Source organism: Solanum verrucosum, unplaced genomic scaffold (genome assembly GCF_900185275.1).
Source record: "Solanum verrucosum unplaced genomic scaffold, falcon-dt-bn FXZP01000222.1, whole genome shotgun sequence".
Taxonomy (NCBI): Eukaryota; Viridiplantae; Streptophyta; class Magnoliopsida; order Solanales; family Solanaceae; genus Solanum; species Solanum verrucosum.
The window spans coordinates 969,922-986,973 of NW_026020027.1; the positions used below are offsets into that span (position 1 = coordinate 969,922).

The 17,052-nt window shown below is 34.3% G+C and overlaps 2 protein-coding genes across 3 annotated transcripts; both read right to left on the reverse strand.

Moving 5' to 3' along the window:
- Nucleotides 1-243: 243 nt before the first annotated feature.
- LOC125821226 (uridine kinase-like protein 3) lies at nt 244-9,121 on the reverse strand. The gene is made up of 15 exons (XM_049500646.1): nt 8,995-9,121; nt 6,724-6,884; nt 5,810-5,901; nt 4,864-4,933; nt 4,392-4,510; nt 3,959-4,055; nt 3,403-3,482; nt 2,846-3,040; nt 2,633-2,716; nt 2,478-2,538; nt 2,031-2,091; nt 1,311-1,404; nt 1,134-1,206; nt 710-792; nt 244-561 (listed from the first exon to the last, which is right to left on the reverse strand). The coding sequence occupies exons 2-15, from the start codon at nt 6,866-6,868 to the stop codon at nt 412-414; spliced, it is 1,404 nt and encodes a 467-aa protein (XP_049356603.1). The 5' UTR covers nt 6,869-6,884; nt 8,995-9,121; the 3' UTR covers nt 244-411.
- A 2,395-nt stretch (nt 9,122-11,516) lies between these two features.
- On the reverse strand, nt 11,517-16,257 carry LOC125821243 (peptidyl-prolyl cis-trans isomerase FKBP16-1, chloroplastic). 2 transcript variants are annotated; one of them, XM_049500660.1, is made up of 8 exons: nt 16,152-16,257; nt 14,261-14,449; nt 14,095-14,129; nt 13,098-13,191; nt 12,799-12,904; nt 12,357-12,402; nt 12,201-12,271; nt 11,517-11,672 (listed from the first exon to the last, which is right to left on the reverse strand). In XM_049500660.1, exons 1-8 carry the CDS (start codon nt 16,214-16,216, stop codon nt 11,592-11,594), a joined length of 687 nt encoding a protein of 228 aa, XP_049356617.1. In that variant the 5' UTR covers nt 16,217-16,257; the 3' UTR covers nt 11,517-11,591. The 2 variants fall into 2 exon arrangements, with proteins under 2 accessions (XP_049356617.1, XP_049356618.1); XM_049500661.1 differs by having other exon boundaries at nt 12,844-12,904; nt 16,152-16,236.
- Between the last annotated feature and the right edge of the window lie 795 nt (nt 16,258-17,052).

The window sequence follows — 17,052 nt, forward strand, 5'->3', positions numbered from 1 at the left end:
GTGAAGGAGTTGGCTAGTTCTCAATTTATGCATCTGAATTATGAATGACAGTGGAAGTAGTAATCCAAACCAATTTCTATCCTGCTTTGATTATGCTTTTTCTGCGTATATCCTACCATCCTTAGATTCCACTTGTGAAATTACACTGAATACGTTATTGATGGTTGACCAAAAGAGATTGTATCTTTCAGGGTTGTAACCTCATTCCCGGATAATGGAACTGAATTGAGTGCTGCTCAAATATACAATAAGTTTGAAGATTGCGTTTCCAGGGCAACTGTAGTCGAATACAAGTTTAAAATGTACAAAAGCTTGAACACATATTGATCAATCATGCTCAACTGACTCCCTTCTCTACATCATGATCCCTCTCTCGCGATTGAGAGATGGAACGCGACCACCAATTAATGTTCAGTCATCATCTGTGCCGAAATACCTGTCACCAAACTCCCCCATTCCAGGGATAACACGATATTCATCGTTCAAACCAATTTCTATCTCAGATGTCACAATCTTTATTCTTGGAAAACGCTTACAGACCACATGTACTCCTTGGGGTGCCTAGTTTAAGAACAACACTAGTTATGATTTCAGAATTATATTGCAATAGAAGCTGTTACTTGTTTACGCACTATAACAATCGAATATTTGTAGAAAGGTGGATTTAAAGAGAATCAAACCCAAAAATTGGATGAACCAGTAAACTTACTGAGATAAGATTAAGGAATAAAATGTTGGATTCTGGGACTCCCTTTTTTAGCAGTAAAGAAATAGCTTGAACTGCTGAATTCCCTGCAGATTGTTACATAATAGGCTTAGTTATGCAATCGTTCGTCAAGAAAAAAATTAACAATCTAGATGATGTAGTGCATATAATTTTTTTGTGCACGTAAGTTATGGTGATGTCGAGGGCGTTATAGGATATTTAAGAAGTGAACATCCTTCATAGTAGCAGGGTCTGAGGAAAGTATAGGGAAGGTTATTTCACTATATTTTTTTATCAGGGACATGTCTACCACAAGAAGAGTTTTTTTAATTGGGATGATAGCTCTGAAAAGACAAATCGCCAAACTTCTCTTTCATCTCTGGAGAAATACGATCAGGAGGAGCTAATTCAAACCTCATAGACTAACCTGTGCCAAGGATAGGATCCAACAAAAGGACATGCCTTTGTGCAATATCTTCTGGCAGTTTTTCATATATCAGCTGTACATTGTTCATGCCATTAATGAGAAAATGCATTAGAAATTAAAAAATGAAAGAACACAAATGTCAATGTAATGATTCGGAAGGACAAAGGGATCGCTAACCTGCTGACCATTGTCGCCCTCTCTGTGGATAAGAATCTTGCCTATCTTGATACCTTTACAACATGCACGCAAGGCATTCTCCATGCTCTCTCCACTGTGCATAATTAGAAATTCTTAGAGAACATAGAAATCACGAAATCTACTTTTGGAGGCAGAAAAGAAGCAACCATGGTCACTTCTAAGGTATTAAAGTAAAACGCTTCAACACACCAAAGGAAGATGATTAGGTAAACAACATATACATTCAACAACATCAAACCAGCTGATTCGGAATGAATTACGACTGTCACCAATTACTTGAAATGTAATTCGACTGACCTGACAATACATATTTTTATTTAATTTTAAAAGATTAACACGTCAAATTTAAATATTGTCTAGTTGCAAAACATGTAAATATTTTGCATAGCGATTTCCCACACTAGAAAGAAAAAGGAATCCCCATTGATATAAACCTTTTTAGCTGACATTTACTCTAAGCATTATAAATCTTGATCTTCTCAGTGGTTAACATGTATTCATCTCGAGAATTCGAGAATGAAGCTTTGCACATCCAATGTCAAATAAACAAGTTTCTCAGAAACTAAGAGTCTCTCGTTTCTTATGCTTAATTATTCTCAGTAATAGCGCATAAATGATGCATCAACATAAGGATATATGCAGACACAAGAATAGAAATCTTGTATTGAAGAAATATCAAGCGAGACAAACAATAATTACCTTCTAATTACAGAGACACCACATAACCTCTTGCAGAAATCTACACCACTGTATACAGATCCTGAGGTCAACAGACGTGAGTTTATTTAAGTATATTTTTCATGCTCGAAAACGGCTAACTTGGATATGAAGAATAGTTAAGTCTATGAATAAACATGATTTAAAAAAAAAAAAACTGAATCAAATGATGATATTGGCTTTAGTCCGTGAGGGCCTTGTTCCACATCAATCATGGCATATCAGTCTTGTAATGAGTGATAGCACAACATGCTATATGAAGAGTTGGAAAAAAATTCCACGTGTAACTGTAATGAGACAGCAATAGCACTTAGCCTGGCCCGTACGCCTTATATAAGCAGACCTTACCAAATAGGCTACAATAAAAGAAGAAATCAAAATACTTCTGAGTACAAGGCATGAGTATTGCATCATGGGGATAGCACTTACCAGTTGGAGTGATCACCTGTTTTTCTGTAAATGGCAGATGTCCTAGTCCATGTTCAACAACCTGGCATAGTGAGGCATACATAAGGGGAAACAAAGATTTGGCTTTCTCGTGTCAAAAACTTAACTTGATTACTGTGTAAGAAAGAAAAACTTACCAAACGAATCAATCTATCAGCATAAAATATGAAATCATGCTTAGTCGTCTGCGCATCACGGATAAGTGTATGCATGCCACGTATCTAAATGAAACAAATAACAATTTTTAGAAGAAAATAAAAGTTTGATCTTGAAGAACACGAAAATGACTTCACGATGAAGCTTAAACAGATGGGACTAGAACATATCTAGGAACAAGATGGAAATAGCACCTGAAAAGTGGATTGAATAACATATAAGTTAGGGTATATTTTACAAAGATCATGTTGACCAAGTTTCGTTCTAATATGTTGCACAATCAAATCGATTGCAACATGGTTGTCTCCACCCCGGGGAATGATAATGTCAGCATACTTCTTTGTTGGAAGAATGAAGTCATCAAAAGCCGGTTTGACAAACTTGGAGTACTGCACAAATATTACATTACGTTATTCTTGAAAAGAAAAAAAGTTACAAAAAGAATTATGCTAAATTTTGGGCAACTTGTCAGTTTTGAAAAGGTCATGTTAGAACCTTCCATCGAGAACAGCATCAAGGTGCATGCACAGACATGAAGTGAGAAAAGAAACAGGACAAATAAAATTATTCATCAATCTGTTGATCTTTCTAATAACAAATGGCATTTTGTTGGACGTTGGGAATACAAAAAAAAAATTGATACCTTTACAAAAGATCTACCATAACAGCAAAAAGTAAAAGAGATAGGAACATATGAAACGGCAAAGTAAGCTCACAAATTCTTTCAATAATCATATAAAGCTCAGCTAACCTGATCTAATATTGTAGCAATATCTCTATTATTTTCAACAGTGTCGCGTCTTATTCTCCTTGCAAGGCGTACATCAGCATCTGCACTGAATTTCAAATTATGAAGCCACAAAAGTAGAAGATTCACCATAGATGTCTGTAGAAATGGAATGGAACAACAAGCAGAAGCTATATCCTCGTGATTAGACTAATCCGCAAATCGAACAATAGGAAGAGCTGACAACAATTGGAAAAAGAAACCCTGTGAAAAAAATAAGTAAAATAACTCGAATAATCCGATTCAATATAGATTTGGTGCTTCTACACATACATCATGTAGCATACTACTATTCCTACTAGATTCTTTTTTTCTTCTCGAGAAATCTAATGTGGTCAAGACAAATAAAGGTCTGCAACAAAAAGTTCAATTGGTGTTTGAAATTTGGTTTTATCATTTTTAGGTGAAACAATTGCAAAGAAGAAGATGCATGTAATAAAAAAATCCGGATGAGATAATGAGAAGCAGTAATCTAATACAAGAAACATAAAGATATATCAAAGAAAGGAGAGGAAAGAACCTGTATCTACAAATATCTTCATACTCATCAGATCTCGGACACGAGGATCATGAAAAATGAGTATGCCTTCCAAAATTATAACATCTGAAGGATTGACCTACCAAGTATTTTAAGTCAAAAGTGTTTAGTGACATTAGATAATTCAGCATCCAAAAAATAAAATTGGCCGCAGGCAGTAGCTTTTCCACACGTCTACCCTAACCCTCTTTCAGGAAGAGTATCTATGTTTCAAATCATTTGAATGTTAATCTTTCTCCTTTTTCTTCCTTGTTTTCTCTTTGAGGCATGTTTGGATCATAGACAAAAAATGTTCAAACAGATGGATGACATAAATTGACACTCTTAAAAGAAATTAGATTGATGTCCATGCAACAGTATAAGCTGAAGTGAAACAAAAAAAAAAAGAGGAAAACGCTATGCTATAAGACATTACCCTTCGAAGAGGGAATACGTCATTTTTGTTACTCTTAAAATCATACTTTGGAATATCTACAGCTTGCCCATGTTTCAATTTCTCCATCACACACAGCAATTGCTCGGTGTCAAATGCATCTGAGTAAAACACACAACTTAGAGCAGACATTATTCTAGAACATAAAAGTGACTTTTTAATATTTATGAAACTGAGCACATATAAAACAATACTAATTGTTCAAATCCTTATTAGCTGATTTCATGGAGTTGACACTGAGGTAGCTACTACTATATTATTTTATTTTATTTTTGAAATTGTTTATAGGAACTTCTGATAAGATTAAGGCGTTTAAGGCCTTGATAGCTTAACCACAATAGCACATGTGTTCCAAGTCACAAAACTTGTAGTTTATGGCATACTATTACTAGTGGTCTATAGGCGACTGTGAGAATGATAAAATGGATAATTGAGTATAAAGAACTAGACTAACCAGGATGGTCAAAGTTATACTCGTGAACTTTTGTGAGTTCTTCTGGAGTCAAATTGTGATAAAAAGAATCCTGCCAATTGAAACACAAGTCAGATAAATCAGTGTTCAAGTTTTGGTAGGCTAATACATATATGATGCAAGAGGACACTGAAAAGTAGTGCAAGACAGACAAATATCTAAACCCTATGTTTTTTCTGACCACAACTTCAGCAATGAAACATCTCAGATGAAGCCTTAGCCGTGCCCTATAGTCTTTTTTATTGATTTTCACACGTAAAAGCCAAGATAAATATCAATATCTTGAAACTCATTTTGCCGCAAAATGCAGAAGACAACTATGAACTTTCAGATTGAATGTATTAAAATGCAAGTTAAGCTCCTCTCAAAATGTACTTTTATTGTCATAAAAGTCGGGGGCGTGATAGAACTAGTACATGGAATAGCCATAAAACACCAAATTCTCAGCAAAAAGAATTGGATAGCGTGCTTATGAATAATTAGATTATATAGTAATAGCTTGATCAATTACATTTTCTTATAAAACTAGAAAGTTGGAGACCTACCCCCCCCCCCACCTCCCAAAGGATAATATGGAATAGGACCCCAGCTAGCCTATACCTCATCAAGAAGAAAGGTAACATGGCTGTAATAAGCGAAGAGTGAATGTTTATCAATTATATCTGCCCCATGGCTTAGCTCACTTGGCAAGGTTGAGGGACTTTGTGGCTAAGGTCAAGGGTTCGAGCCCTACGTCAAACGAACCAAGCCTAGTATTTAATCAGAGAAGGGCAGAGGGTTGTGTCCATCATCCCCAAGTTTCGAAGGTTGTGGTTGGTCCTAAGGGTACAATATTTTTAGAAAAAAGAACGCATAGGAAAAGATTATGCTGTCAGTAAAATTGAGAGTGATGAAAGGTGTTCCTTTTTTTACTCTGATGAAAACCCACCTGGTTAACTAAGACAACACGCCGATCATGAAGCTGATCAATAATCAAATCACAAACTGTAGCCTTGCCTGACGCAGCACCTCCAGCAACTCCTGCAGGGAAAACAGTTTATATGTAATATGAGCATGGATTAAGAGAACCCTAAGAGAGCTAGAATGATTCAAACAGATAACAATCATGATATATGCAAACACAATTTGCATTATAGCCTTGAACAGAACGAAAATTCAATCAGTTAAAAGATTAAGTTTCATAACTGTAGCCAAGTTACATAAACTGTTCCCATCTTCGACCATAATCCCAAGAGATCTCCTCATACCGAAGCAACAAACTGCTCTTTTCACCAAACATCAGACAACAAACTCAGAGAAGAGAAGCTCGTGGCATATGCTTCCAACAAATGCTCAACTAACTCCACTAAGACGAGATACAAATTCAATGCAGCAGGCAAGATAAGGATCAAGCACAAAAACAAACCCAGGCCTTAGTCAGATAAAACTTGGTCTGGACTTCTACATCAAACAACTAAATGAATAATTTTAATGCAAGCTTTCCTATCCATCGCCAAATTCAACTTCATAATTTTCTCATCTAATGTGATCAGGCATATGCATGCATAGCTTTACTAAGTTTTAAATATGAAAAGTGCCATTAGCATCCATCCAAAATGATTTGAATGATGACTGAAATGAATTGTTCTGCATATATTTGTGATAAAAAGACTGAGTAGTTGTCCTTAGTTTCGGAAGCAAAAAGTATCGTGTACACTGAAATTCATCAAACATAAGCACGCGAAGAACAATTCGGTGATTTATCTCCTTCTATGATTAAACAAAGCATGATAGCCTCTAAGGTACAGTTAGTTGAGAAAAAGCTCAAGCAACAGCAAGAGATATATCACTGCCTCGACATACCTATGACAAAGGGTTGCTTAACACGTTCATCTATAGAAGTTGTTGGTTGCTCAATCTCTGAAGTATGTGGCTCTTCTAAATGGAATCCAGAATAATGTACTCCCGATGACGCCTGTATCAAATCTTCAACTGCTTTTGAACCCATTTATTAATTGTAGGCTCTGCATTTACGTAACAATCAGCTAATGGAACAAAAGCATACAGAAGATTGTACCACCAACATAAAATAGTCATCCAGATGGTAACTGACATACTTTTAAAAAACCTTTCCTTTCAAGTGAGATCTTGTCCACACATAACTCCTTTTTTTTTTTAAAGGTCAAAACAGTAAGGTCCATAATTCATGATTCCTTCGACTCAGATACAGATGTTTATACTTTGTGGCACTTTTCTTTAAGATGCTAGATGTCTACGATAACGTCACATTTCTTGTATTCCTCGGTTCCCAAATTTACAAAGGGCTACTGAGCTTTTGCTTGTACATATTCATGCACTTTGGATGAATAAAATACATACTTGCTAGTCTTAAAAAACAGATCATTATTTCTTGATATAATGAGCATGCACAAGCATTAATGTTCACAGAGATCCAAGAACATTTGGTTTGTGAAAATTGACCAAAATTAGTAGTCAACCACAGGAGAAAAGTGATAAGTCAAAAGTATTATGTCCAGATAAAGCAAAACACAATCTAGCCATAGCCAAAAGTATCTTAACTCATCTGTTAATATCATCTTGAACATGGCAACTATATTCAAAAAAAAATAATCTCTTTTGCACCCTCCTTTTTTCTATTTATTATTTTTCGCCTATAGACTTGCTTCAATTTTGACTCCAGGCAATGTCAAGTATATGTATAAAACTACGTTGGATATTTCCTCAAGTATAATTAGAATTGGGTCTAAATTAACTCAAAACGGACCATTGGGAAGCAATTTTGCAATTGATGCTTCATGACTCTAGTTTGGTTCTTCAAGTCCCAATGAAGTATCAACTAATAAACGAGGCACCACTCCCTTTTATTTTTCACAAATTTCCCAAACACAAAGTTTCGATCTCTTAGAATGCTAATCATCACGTTTGATTATTTGATTCATTAATCACAACACAATCTGATCCAAACAGGATTGCAACTCAAACACAAAACTTCCAGTAAACTGACAAGTAACCAGTCTGAATCTTGAAAGCAACAGCTTCAGGTCTCAACAGCCTCTCGATGTGCCTTACTACATTAAAGAAATACCCCATTTAAGTGATCAGAATCATCAACTTAGATCTCCACTGTCCAATAAAACAATTTAGTAGCACCTTAATTCCTATATGTCCTAGTTATTGATAGATAAATCTCCCCATATCCTAACTACTGTGTGTTCATGACTCTGCTGTATCCCAGTTCACACATCCTCAATTGAGTACAAATGATCACCTAGAACAACAACAATTGCACCTTAGTCCCAAATGATCACCCAGAATCTTGAAAATATAATTCAGAGCATTTCGGCAGCTAAAAGGTATGAAAAAGGATTGCTCCTTTGCTGCAACCAAATCAAGGTTTCACAAATCCGTACATGTCCTCGTAATTTGATAAAAGAAGCTCTCTATATCCTCACTACTGCATATTCACAACTCTGCTTTATCCTAGTTCAAACTGTAAAACAATGTATTTTGGACTAGCTCACGAGGGGGGAGGATTGTCCAAGGCCATATAAAGCGACCATCCATTCCTTTTTCATCCAATGTGAGACTCTTCAACACAAACGTCCTCAAATTGATCACCCAGAACGCTGAAAATTTAATTATGTTCATCTCAACAGCTAAAAAGTACGAAAAAGATTGCTCCTTTTCTACAACCAAATCAACCCCTTGTGAAGCCCTTAAGAGTATGAGAGGGAGGGGACCAGAAGAATTAACAAATAGCAATAAAGATTCTACCTGCTTAACTACTACAGCACTTACGACAACATAAGTGTAATCTCGCAAGTGGGGTCTATAAAGGGTAGGACGTACGCAAACATTACCTCTACCTTAAAAAGAAATGTAACCAACACTGGACTACTATAACACTCAACATAACAAAAAATCATCACTTTATCACAAAAAAAAGAAATCAACCCAAATCAAAATCTTTAACATATAGTCCAACAAATAAAAGATATAAGCTTTTTTAACTAAAAGGGGATCCATATCTGCAACAGGAAATCAGATAAAAATTGACCAGCATAAATAAAGCAACCTGTTAATGTGAATGCAAAATTAGATTCTTGAATATACCTTTTATAGCTGGATTCAAGTAGATTGGGCTTAAAAAAAGAGAGATAAAAGCAAAAAGATAGTATCTTTATGCAGTATATATGAATCTTTAAACAATTTTGGTGCGTACCAAGTGAATTTATAGTGGGGAAAGTTCGTAGAAGGAGCGTTTTTATGTATTATTGTCTTGATATTTTTTTGTGAATTTTACAGTGACGCCAAGGTTTTACACTAGATTTTCTAGATAAGGTGAAAAAAAAATTTTGTTTTGGTTTGGGTTCATCCGTTATGTTGTCATGGACTCGATTAACTTAGATTCGTCATATATATATATATAGTTCGTTAAAAGAAGTAATACTAACACTCTTTTTTGGATGGTTATTATTCATTGTATTATATTATTTGCTTAATTATAACCGATTTATTTAACTTCGATTTCATAGCTCAATTTAAAATCACTAATTAAGAACGAAGAAATTTCAATCGGATATGAAATTTACTTTTAGGATAAGAACTGTAAGACTTTGTAATTTGCACTTATTTTATTTTACAATTTATATAATAAAATTATAGTACGGAAACTGGAACAATGATAAAAGGTGAAACCGTTACAATTTACACGTCAGCGTCGAATAGATGTAGGGTCCATTGTCTTATTGATATGGACAACAAAGTTGGGTAAATCTACTAGTCTACCCCCTTTTTTCCTTTTATTTAACTAAAGTCCGATATATTTTTGTACTATGTGAAATTGAATAAATTTATCGTATGCTAATATTTTAATTTATTTATGTTCTTATCATTAGATGTTTGGTTCAAATGTCTTTTTCAAAAATAATTTCACAATTTAATCTAATTATAAAATTAATTAATCTATAAAATCAGTGTCATACTTTTAAGATATCACGACCTTGTATGAAAGACATATTTGGTCTTATGTGCATACTTTGAGGGAAAATTTACTGCATATTACAAGGACAAATTTGCTCAAAATTTGTATTTCTCATAGACTCGCTAAAATAGTAAAGACACTCCTTTTGATCAACCATTAAATATTTATATTTTACTTATTCGTTTAATCCAAATTTCTATATTTCTTTATAAATACTCTCTCCATCCCATTTTATGTGGCACGATTTCCTTTTTGGTCAGTTTCAAAAAAAATGTCACATTTTCTTATATGGTAAGTATTTAAAGGTATAATTTCTCTTTTACCCTTGTTGGTTCCACTTTAGATAGTACTCCAATACATTTATGAGGAGAGAGAAAAGGAAGTCTACTTTTTAATATGACTATTTTTTGAAGGGACAATTTGATAAACATTTCAAAGTTTTTATTTATTTCTTAAATTTTGTGTCCGATCAAATGTTGTCACTAAAATGGGACGGAGGGAGTATAGAAATGGCTCAGAATCCAGCACACTTTTAGTTACAATTTGTCAGACAAGTGGGATCAACTTACTATTTTTGTAAAGTGTAAACTATAGTAAATTAATGGGTAGATAGGTACTACTTGCTAATCCAGGGAGATGCTGACAGATTTGAGTCATATATATTCTTTTTTCTTAAATCTAGTTTTTCTAAATGTACCCAAAAATAAAATTAAGAAATGGAGGCTTGTACTAGACTTTCTTTGGTTGGAATTCTTCCGCCTGAATAGAAGTTTTGAGTTCAAACCCTTGAAAGTGGGTAAAATCATGTTTGAGGTATCGTCCTCAAAAATAAATCTTACATTGCGTGAATTCAAATTTAATCAGACCTCAATAAAATTATCAAATAGTGGACTGGTAATGAAAAAAATAAATAAAGCAGAAGTGTCAAGTTCTACACTTTCTTGTTGGGGAAAATGACAAATTTGTAATTGAGCATGGTGACCTTCTTCTTCTTCTTTTTTTATGGGTAATATTGTGATCAGTTTGCACACACTTTCACTAACTCATTGGACGACCTATGGTAGAAATACAAACATCAAGTAAATATGCTCACGAGGAAATGGACTTGCACGCTTGAGTGTTAAAATTGGATTCGAACCTGAGATCTCTGGATTGTTAGTATACTTCCATTTCCAAATTCCAACCACTGAACCATTCTTGAAGCAAAATCCTTACATTCTAATGAATAATGTCTAAACCACAATTAAGTTGGAACATAGAAATCCTCATTGCAATGCCACTCCATATAAGCTCATCTCAGCTAATATTATACAAAAAAAAAAAAGGCACTAGAAAATACATGAATCTTTTACATGACTAAAAGGCTCTAAATATAGGACGTAAAGTAAACGTACTAACATGACTATAACATTTTCTCAATATCGCCTACATAGATCATTTTCTTCTGCTGTACCAAATTTTACTAGGTCTGCATGAATTCCAAGAGATTGTAGGCCTTTCACGACTATCAATATCTTTTAGCGATTACATTGTCTTAAGTAGAACTACCTCTAAAATGGAAACAAAACCAGGATAAACCAGTTATGGAACAGTCCTGCTTGGCCAAATTTCTGGAAGCTAAATCCTCAAAACAGGTACACCAAGGAAAGATTTTCTTTCATAATAGTGGAAGTTAATTGGTTAAATTACTTACATAGGATAGTTTATCACTAATACTATATGGTACTCATGATAAAACTTTCAATAGCTGCACTTCAAAAATTAGAGGCTCCTTCATGTGAGACATAAGGCTACGCCTTGGTCCAAACTGCAATAAAACATTATCTGCTGATAAACCAATAACATTGACTATAAAAACATGTGAGGAACATGAATTCCTTGCATAATCGACTTAACAATTAACCAGCCAAAACTATATCCAAAGAATTACTCATAGAATCAGTTAGTTGGGAGACAAGTGTAGGGTAACAGCTATCAAAAGTAGCAACAACATACCCAGTGTAATCACACAATGTGATCTAGGGAGGGTAGTGTGTACGCAGACTTTACCACTACCTTGGGAGGTAGAGAGGTTGTTTCTGATAGATCCTCAGCTCAAGGAAAAGCATAAAAAAGCAATTCAGATAAGAAATAACAGAAGTGAAGAAGTTACGACAAAATACTAAAGATAGCATGACAAACATTCTGAAAAGAAGATACAGTATCTACAACACAATAATACTATAATCGAAGAACAAGAAACAATAAATAGTAACAGAAATCGAAGAACAAGAAACTACAATATTAATGCTATGACTACTAGTAGGTTAAATGATAATATCCGTGAAACACATACCTCTTCAGGTACTGGTTTTAGGTTTTCACTGATGTATCCAACGGAAGGTGGTATCAGTGCTCTTCGTTTTCCTGCAGTACAGACCTTACAGTTCAAATACCTAGAACTGTATACTTTGAAGAACGGAAAATATTTTCTTAAGGGAGTAGGAACAACCTCCGGGCTTCATTCCAATAAGGACTTCCTTCAGACCTTCTATTATCTGCAGATATTCATGGAGACTTTTAAGACAAACAAAATCAGTTAATTATCAACAGCTTCTCCTGGCAGTTATTCTTCTTATTACTAAGTTTCTCTTTTGTGTGTGTGTGTGTGTGTGTGTGTGGGGGGGGGGGGGGGGGGACCAAGTATGTACCAAGACTTCTCTAGCATGTTGCTTCTTTAGAGAGGAGAAAATGTAAGAAGAAAGGTAGGAACTACAATACATATTTTATCTCATTAACAAAACTTATCTACAATACTATTAACCTTGTTGATGAACTACGTGGCCGGTGGCACTATTGGACCACAAGCACTATATATCTCCCATTTTATAGGCACAAATGGCATCGATATACAAAAGACCTTCTAGATGGAAGTCAGCAGGTTGCTGTCTGACCTTTAAAATTTCTATTTTAAGCCCAAAGCTAGCAAATACCATGACCTGTTTATCATCCAGAGGAAGTATGACAGGGGCACTCTCTCCGCTGAACTGGTCCACGGTACTACATTGAAGCAAAATGAAAAAATTCAATGTATATTCCACAGAACAGAAGAAAGTATGACGTGGATTTACTGATGAAGAAGTATCTGGAGGAGCAGAACATAAGGTGATGCTCTTTCTCTATTCTATATTTCTCAACCAGCAGTCATATAATTTTCTTACTTTCTTAAGTTGATCTTTATTTAAAACAGTACCTGTGGACAAAATATCCATTTGATCGTCGGCATACATAATTAATTTCAACGATATCCCCTTCACGAGCCTCTGGTCCTTCCCCTTCAACGACATCTTTAGAAGACCCAACAAATGGTTAATACTTGGAAATGAAACAAGAATGATATGGAGGGCTTGATATGCCCCCTTCCAAGCATAATGTTATTATGCTTGTTATGACATCAATGACAAAATGGAACATAAAACTGTAAAGAAGATCATTAAACAGTTATTTTAAACATAAGCTGTTTTTCCTGTGAACTTTTTTCGTTGGATTAAAATCAACAATTTTGTATCCTGTATGTTGTATGCATGCATCAAACATTGAACACATGAAACCGCTGCATGCCAAACATGGAAGCGGGTGATCACGTTCCATTCAATTATAACAACTTGAGCTCAAGCTATAAAATGTTTGAAAGAGTCGTGAAGAAAGCTCAACTGGACTCATGTGAAATCAACCTTGACTTGTTTTTCCAACAAAGAAACACAGACCAGACAATTTACTTTGATATTAACCAAATCAAGCTCGTAAAAACTTGTCTTGACTCATATAATGTTCATGAATATCTTGAACATAGCAATCCTCTATGTATATTTATTCACCAAACATAAGCCTATATATATCAAAATTGTTGAGATTGAGTCCAGCTGGTTAGATATTCTGTGTGTGGGCATGTCTTGGCATAACTCTCTCTATCTATGTGAACTCATCTTTCCTAGAATCAGCTTGGAACTTTGACAGATTTGATTTGCTTGTAGAATTTAGTTTGAATGTTCCCTCCAAATTAGAATTTGAGAAGTTGTTGAAGTTGTCTCAAACAAGCCAACTAAGCTCGAGCTATACTATCCATTAATTAGTCAAATAACAAACGGCTATGGCAAGGGTTGTTATAGCTCTAAGTAAAAAGTATTAAAAATCTCGATTCGGAGAACAGGTTGAATATATTTATTGTGTAACCTTAAAAGGGGTTATACCTTGTAGCCTCAGTCCACTATCAAGCTTTAGGGTCCTGAATGCTTCAAATCCAAATTAACAAGAGAATCAAAATAATGACAGTGCTTATCTAGGCCAGATAAACAATTGAATTGTGGAGGTAAGCGACCAAATGAAAAGAAGAAAATAAATGGAAACAACATTTACCGGATAACATCAGGTTCTCTCATCTCCTGCATTGGTGCAGATAAGACAGGACGAATACTTATGTAGATGGGACTCAATCCAACAAATTGCAGAACTGATCTCCTCAGCAACTTTTTGACATTTAGGGATGGCATCCTTTCATCTGAGCTTTTAGGCACAGCAATCTTATAATGTTCAGAGTCTTTAAAGCTGTTTGCATAAAAAAGATACAAATTACAAGTAGGATTAAGCAGATGACAATTTGGGGCTGAGGTGTAGTTGTTGTTGTTGATTAAGCAGATTACACTTCTAATCTTCTTCTTTTTTCTTTGTCATCTTCTGTTTTTTCTCTCTAACATAAAAAATTCCATTCATCCATAAGCTGGACAATCTTGCATCAAGTTTATAAAATCAAGGCTATTTGTCTATTCAAATCATTCCATCAGAAAAATAAAATAAAAAAATCTTGACGACGACGAGCATAACTAGCAAGCTGTTCAAGCAATAACTAAAACAATAGCCTTTATGAACATAAGACCGCCACAAAAACAGAGGCGGAATTCAAGTCAGTGCACATAGTATCTATAACCACTCCTCCTTTCCGGTAGTAGATGTAATTTTGATTTCTATCATTGCTCGGTGTTTCTGAAACTGTTTGCATAAACAAGTTACAAATTACAAGTATGATGATGCAGATGACACCTCTAATCTTCTTCTTTCTTTGTCATATTCTGCATTTTCTCTATCATCAAAATTTTCACTCATCCATAAAGGCATAAACCAGACCATCTTCTCTTAATGGTAATAGACAGTATGAAGCGCAATACAAAAGTGTGCAAACTATAAAAATGAGTCAAAGTAGGTTGTCTCACACTATCACACTCAATTTCGTTCGCAGCATGCAAATGACCAATTCAATTGTATGCTTATTCAATGTGACTGAGTGAATTTGCAAGTTCACCCTTTGCTATTCTGGGCTAACACTCCCAAAAGAAAATTACTAAAATAGGAACAAGGCTAGATATTATTAGAATTGAGCAGAGCTCTACCAGCTGAGCTATATCCCAGAGCCAAGTGGAGATTACAAGAAGTAGTTAGATGCTTCTTCTATGTCCTTATCGAAAGACATGTATGTGATCTAGCAAGACATGGAATGTATTATTGATGTTAAGACAACCAACACTAAGAAAGTGTTGCGGTTACATCCCATAAACCAGACCATTTTGCATCAAGTTTATAAAATGTAGGCTCTAATCATTGATAAATAACATAATTTTGTATATGCAAATCATTCAATCAGAGAAAATTAAATATGACACAGAGCACAACCAACAAGCTGTTCAAGCAATAAGTAACACCTTTCTATGAACATAGGACCACCACAAACCAGAGAAGGATTTAGGATTGGACCCGTTTTGGCCATAAAAATTGTTCACTCTTTTCCAAAATGTTTTTTCTCTTTATTTGAAAATTAGTGTTTAGACACGAAAATTCAAAATCCAACTCAAATCTGTATTTCAAATTCAATACATTCAAACATGAACATTTTTTCAAATATTCTTTGCAAAAAATATAACCAAACACAACTTGCAACTCGATAAATTACAAACAAAGTGAAAAATAGGGGTGTAGCTACATCATTCAGTACCAGTTAAAACTAGCCCAATAGCTTTTGCTTAGATTAATTAAGAAGTTCATCAAATATGCTCGCTCGAGTGACACGATAAACTTCAAATCATGCTTTTAACCACTACTCCTATCTAATAACAGATGCAATTTTGACATAAACATAAATCTAACACTTGAAACTAACCATTTCTGGTAATGAGCAACTAAATCAACTAAAATAAACTGAAAAAAAAAACACTTATTAAGGTAATCGAAATCAGATAGAAATGAAAATACTTGTTACCATTGGCGTTGAGAAGCGAAGAAACATCGGGATCGGAAACTGGTTTGAAATTGAGAAGCTGCCATTGTTGCCGATGAAGGTTACCGCCAATCAGCTAAAAGTGGTGGGGAATTTTTTGCTGAAAAATAAGAGGGAAATGAAAGAAATGGTGGGAAATGCGTGAAGAAGAAGAGATAATGACAAAAATGGTAACTTAAGTTTGGTTTGGTGTAAAATTAGTCCCTAAACATACTTTCGAGTAGTTTTGGTTCCTTAACTTTGTTAAGATGTGTATTTTTGGTCATCAAACAAATTCTATTTGTTAATGCTAACAAAAAATATCATGAAAGTCTCGTCAAATTTTAAAATTGACAGTATCAAAAAGTGCAACACATAAAAGTAGACAAAAAAAATTATATTAGAAATTGCACCTCAAAAGCTATACAAAGCACCATAAAATTATTAAGAATAACAAAAAAAATTATATATATTGCATCTTCAAATGTGAATTCTCGTTTAAATTTTTTTCTCAATTTTCATAAATCTAACCATCATAGTTTATTCAATATTCGATGAAGATAAAAAGTTACTTTTTGATAAATTTAAATTAAAGATATATAGAATGACCAACTAAGGTAAATGATATTTTATCCTTAATTAGAGGTCTTGAGTTTGAATATTCTTGGGCACAAAGTCACGTATGTTAAGGAGCATTTGATCCTTGTGGGATATTTCGATGCAAACTCGAATTTAGTTTGGCTCTAATGCAGGTATCAAATACCGAGAGAGATTTTTTTTAAAAAGTGCATCAATATGTTCATTAATCTAGTAAGACAAACTAATTAAAATGAAAAACTTATATATATTTTAAAAACTCCTCTTTCAATTAAATATGCAACAACAACATATCCAGTGACCAATA

Bases quoted from the DNA above. Each gene is read 5' to 3' on its own strand.
- LOC125821226 (XM_049500646.1), bottom strand. From the start codon at position 6,868: ATGGGTTCAAAAGCAGTTGAAGATTTGATACAGGCGTCATCGGGAGTA. The intron at 1,405-2,030 runs GTAATTATTGTT...AATTATGCACAG, and splicing joins GGTGTCTCTGTAATTAGAAG to TGGAGAGAGCATGGAGAATG. The intron at 1,207-1,310 runs GTTAGCGATCCC...AACAATGTACAG, and splicing joins AGGGCGACAATGGTCAGCAG to CTGATATATGAAAAACTGCC.
- LOC125821243 (XM_049500660.1), bottom strand. From the start codon at position 16,216: ATGGCAGCTTCTCAATTTCAAACCAGTTTCCGATCCCGATGTTTCTTC. The intron at 13,192-14,094 runs GTATAACCCCTT...GGTCTTCTAAAG, and splicing joins TAGTGGACTGAGGCTACAAG to ATGTCGTTGAAGGGGAAGGA. The intron at 12,272-12,356 runs GTTGTTCCTACT...TCTGTACTGCAG, and splicing joins TATTGGAATGAAGCCCGGAG to GAAAACGAAGAGCACTGATA.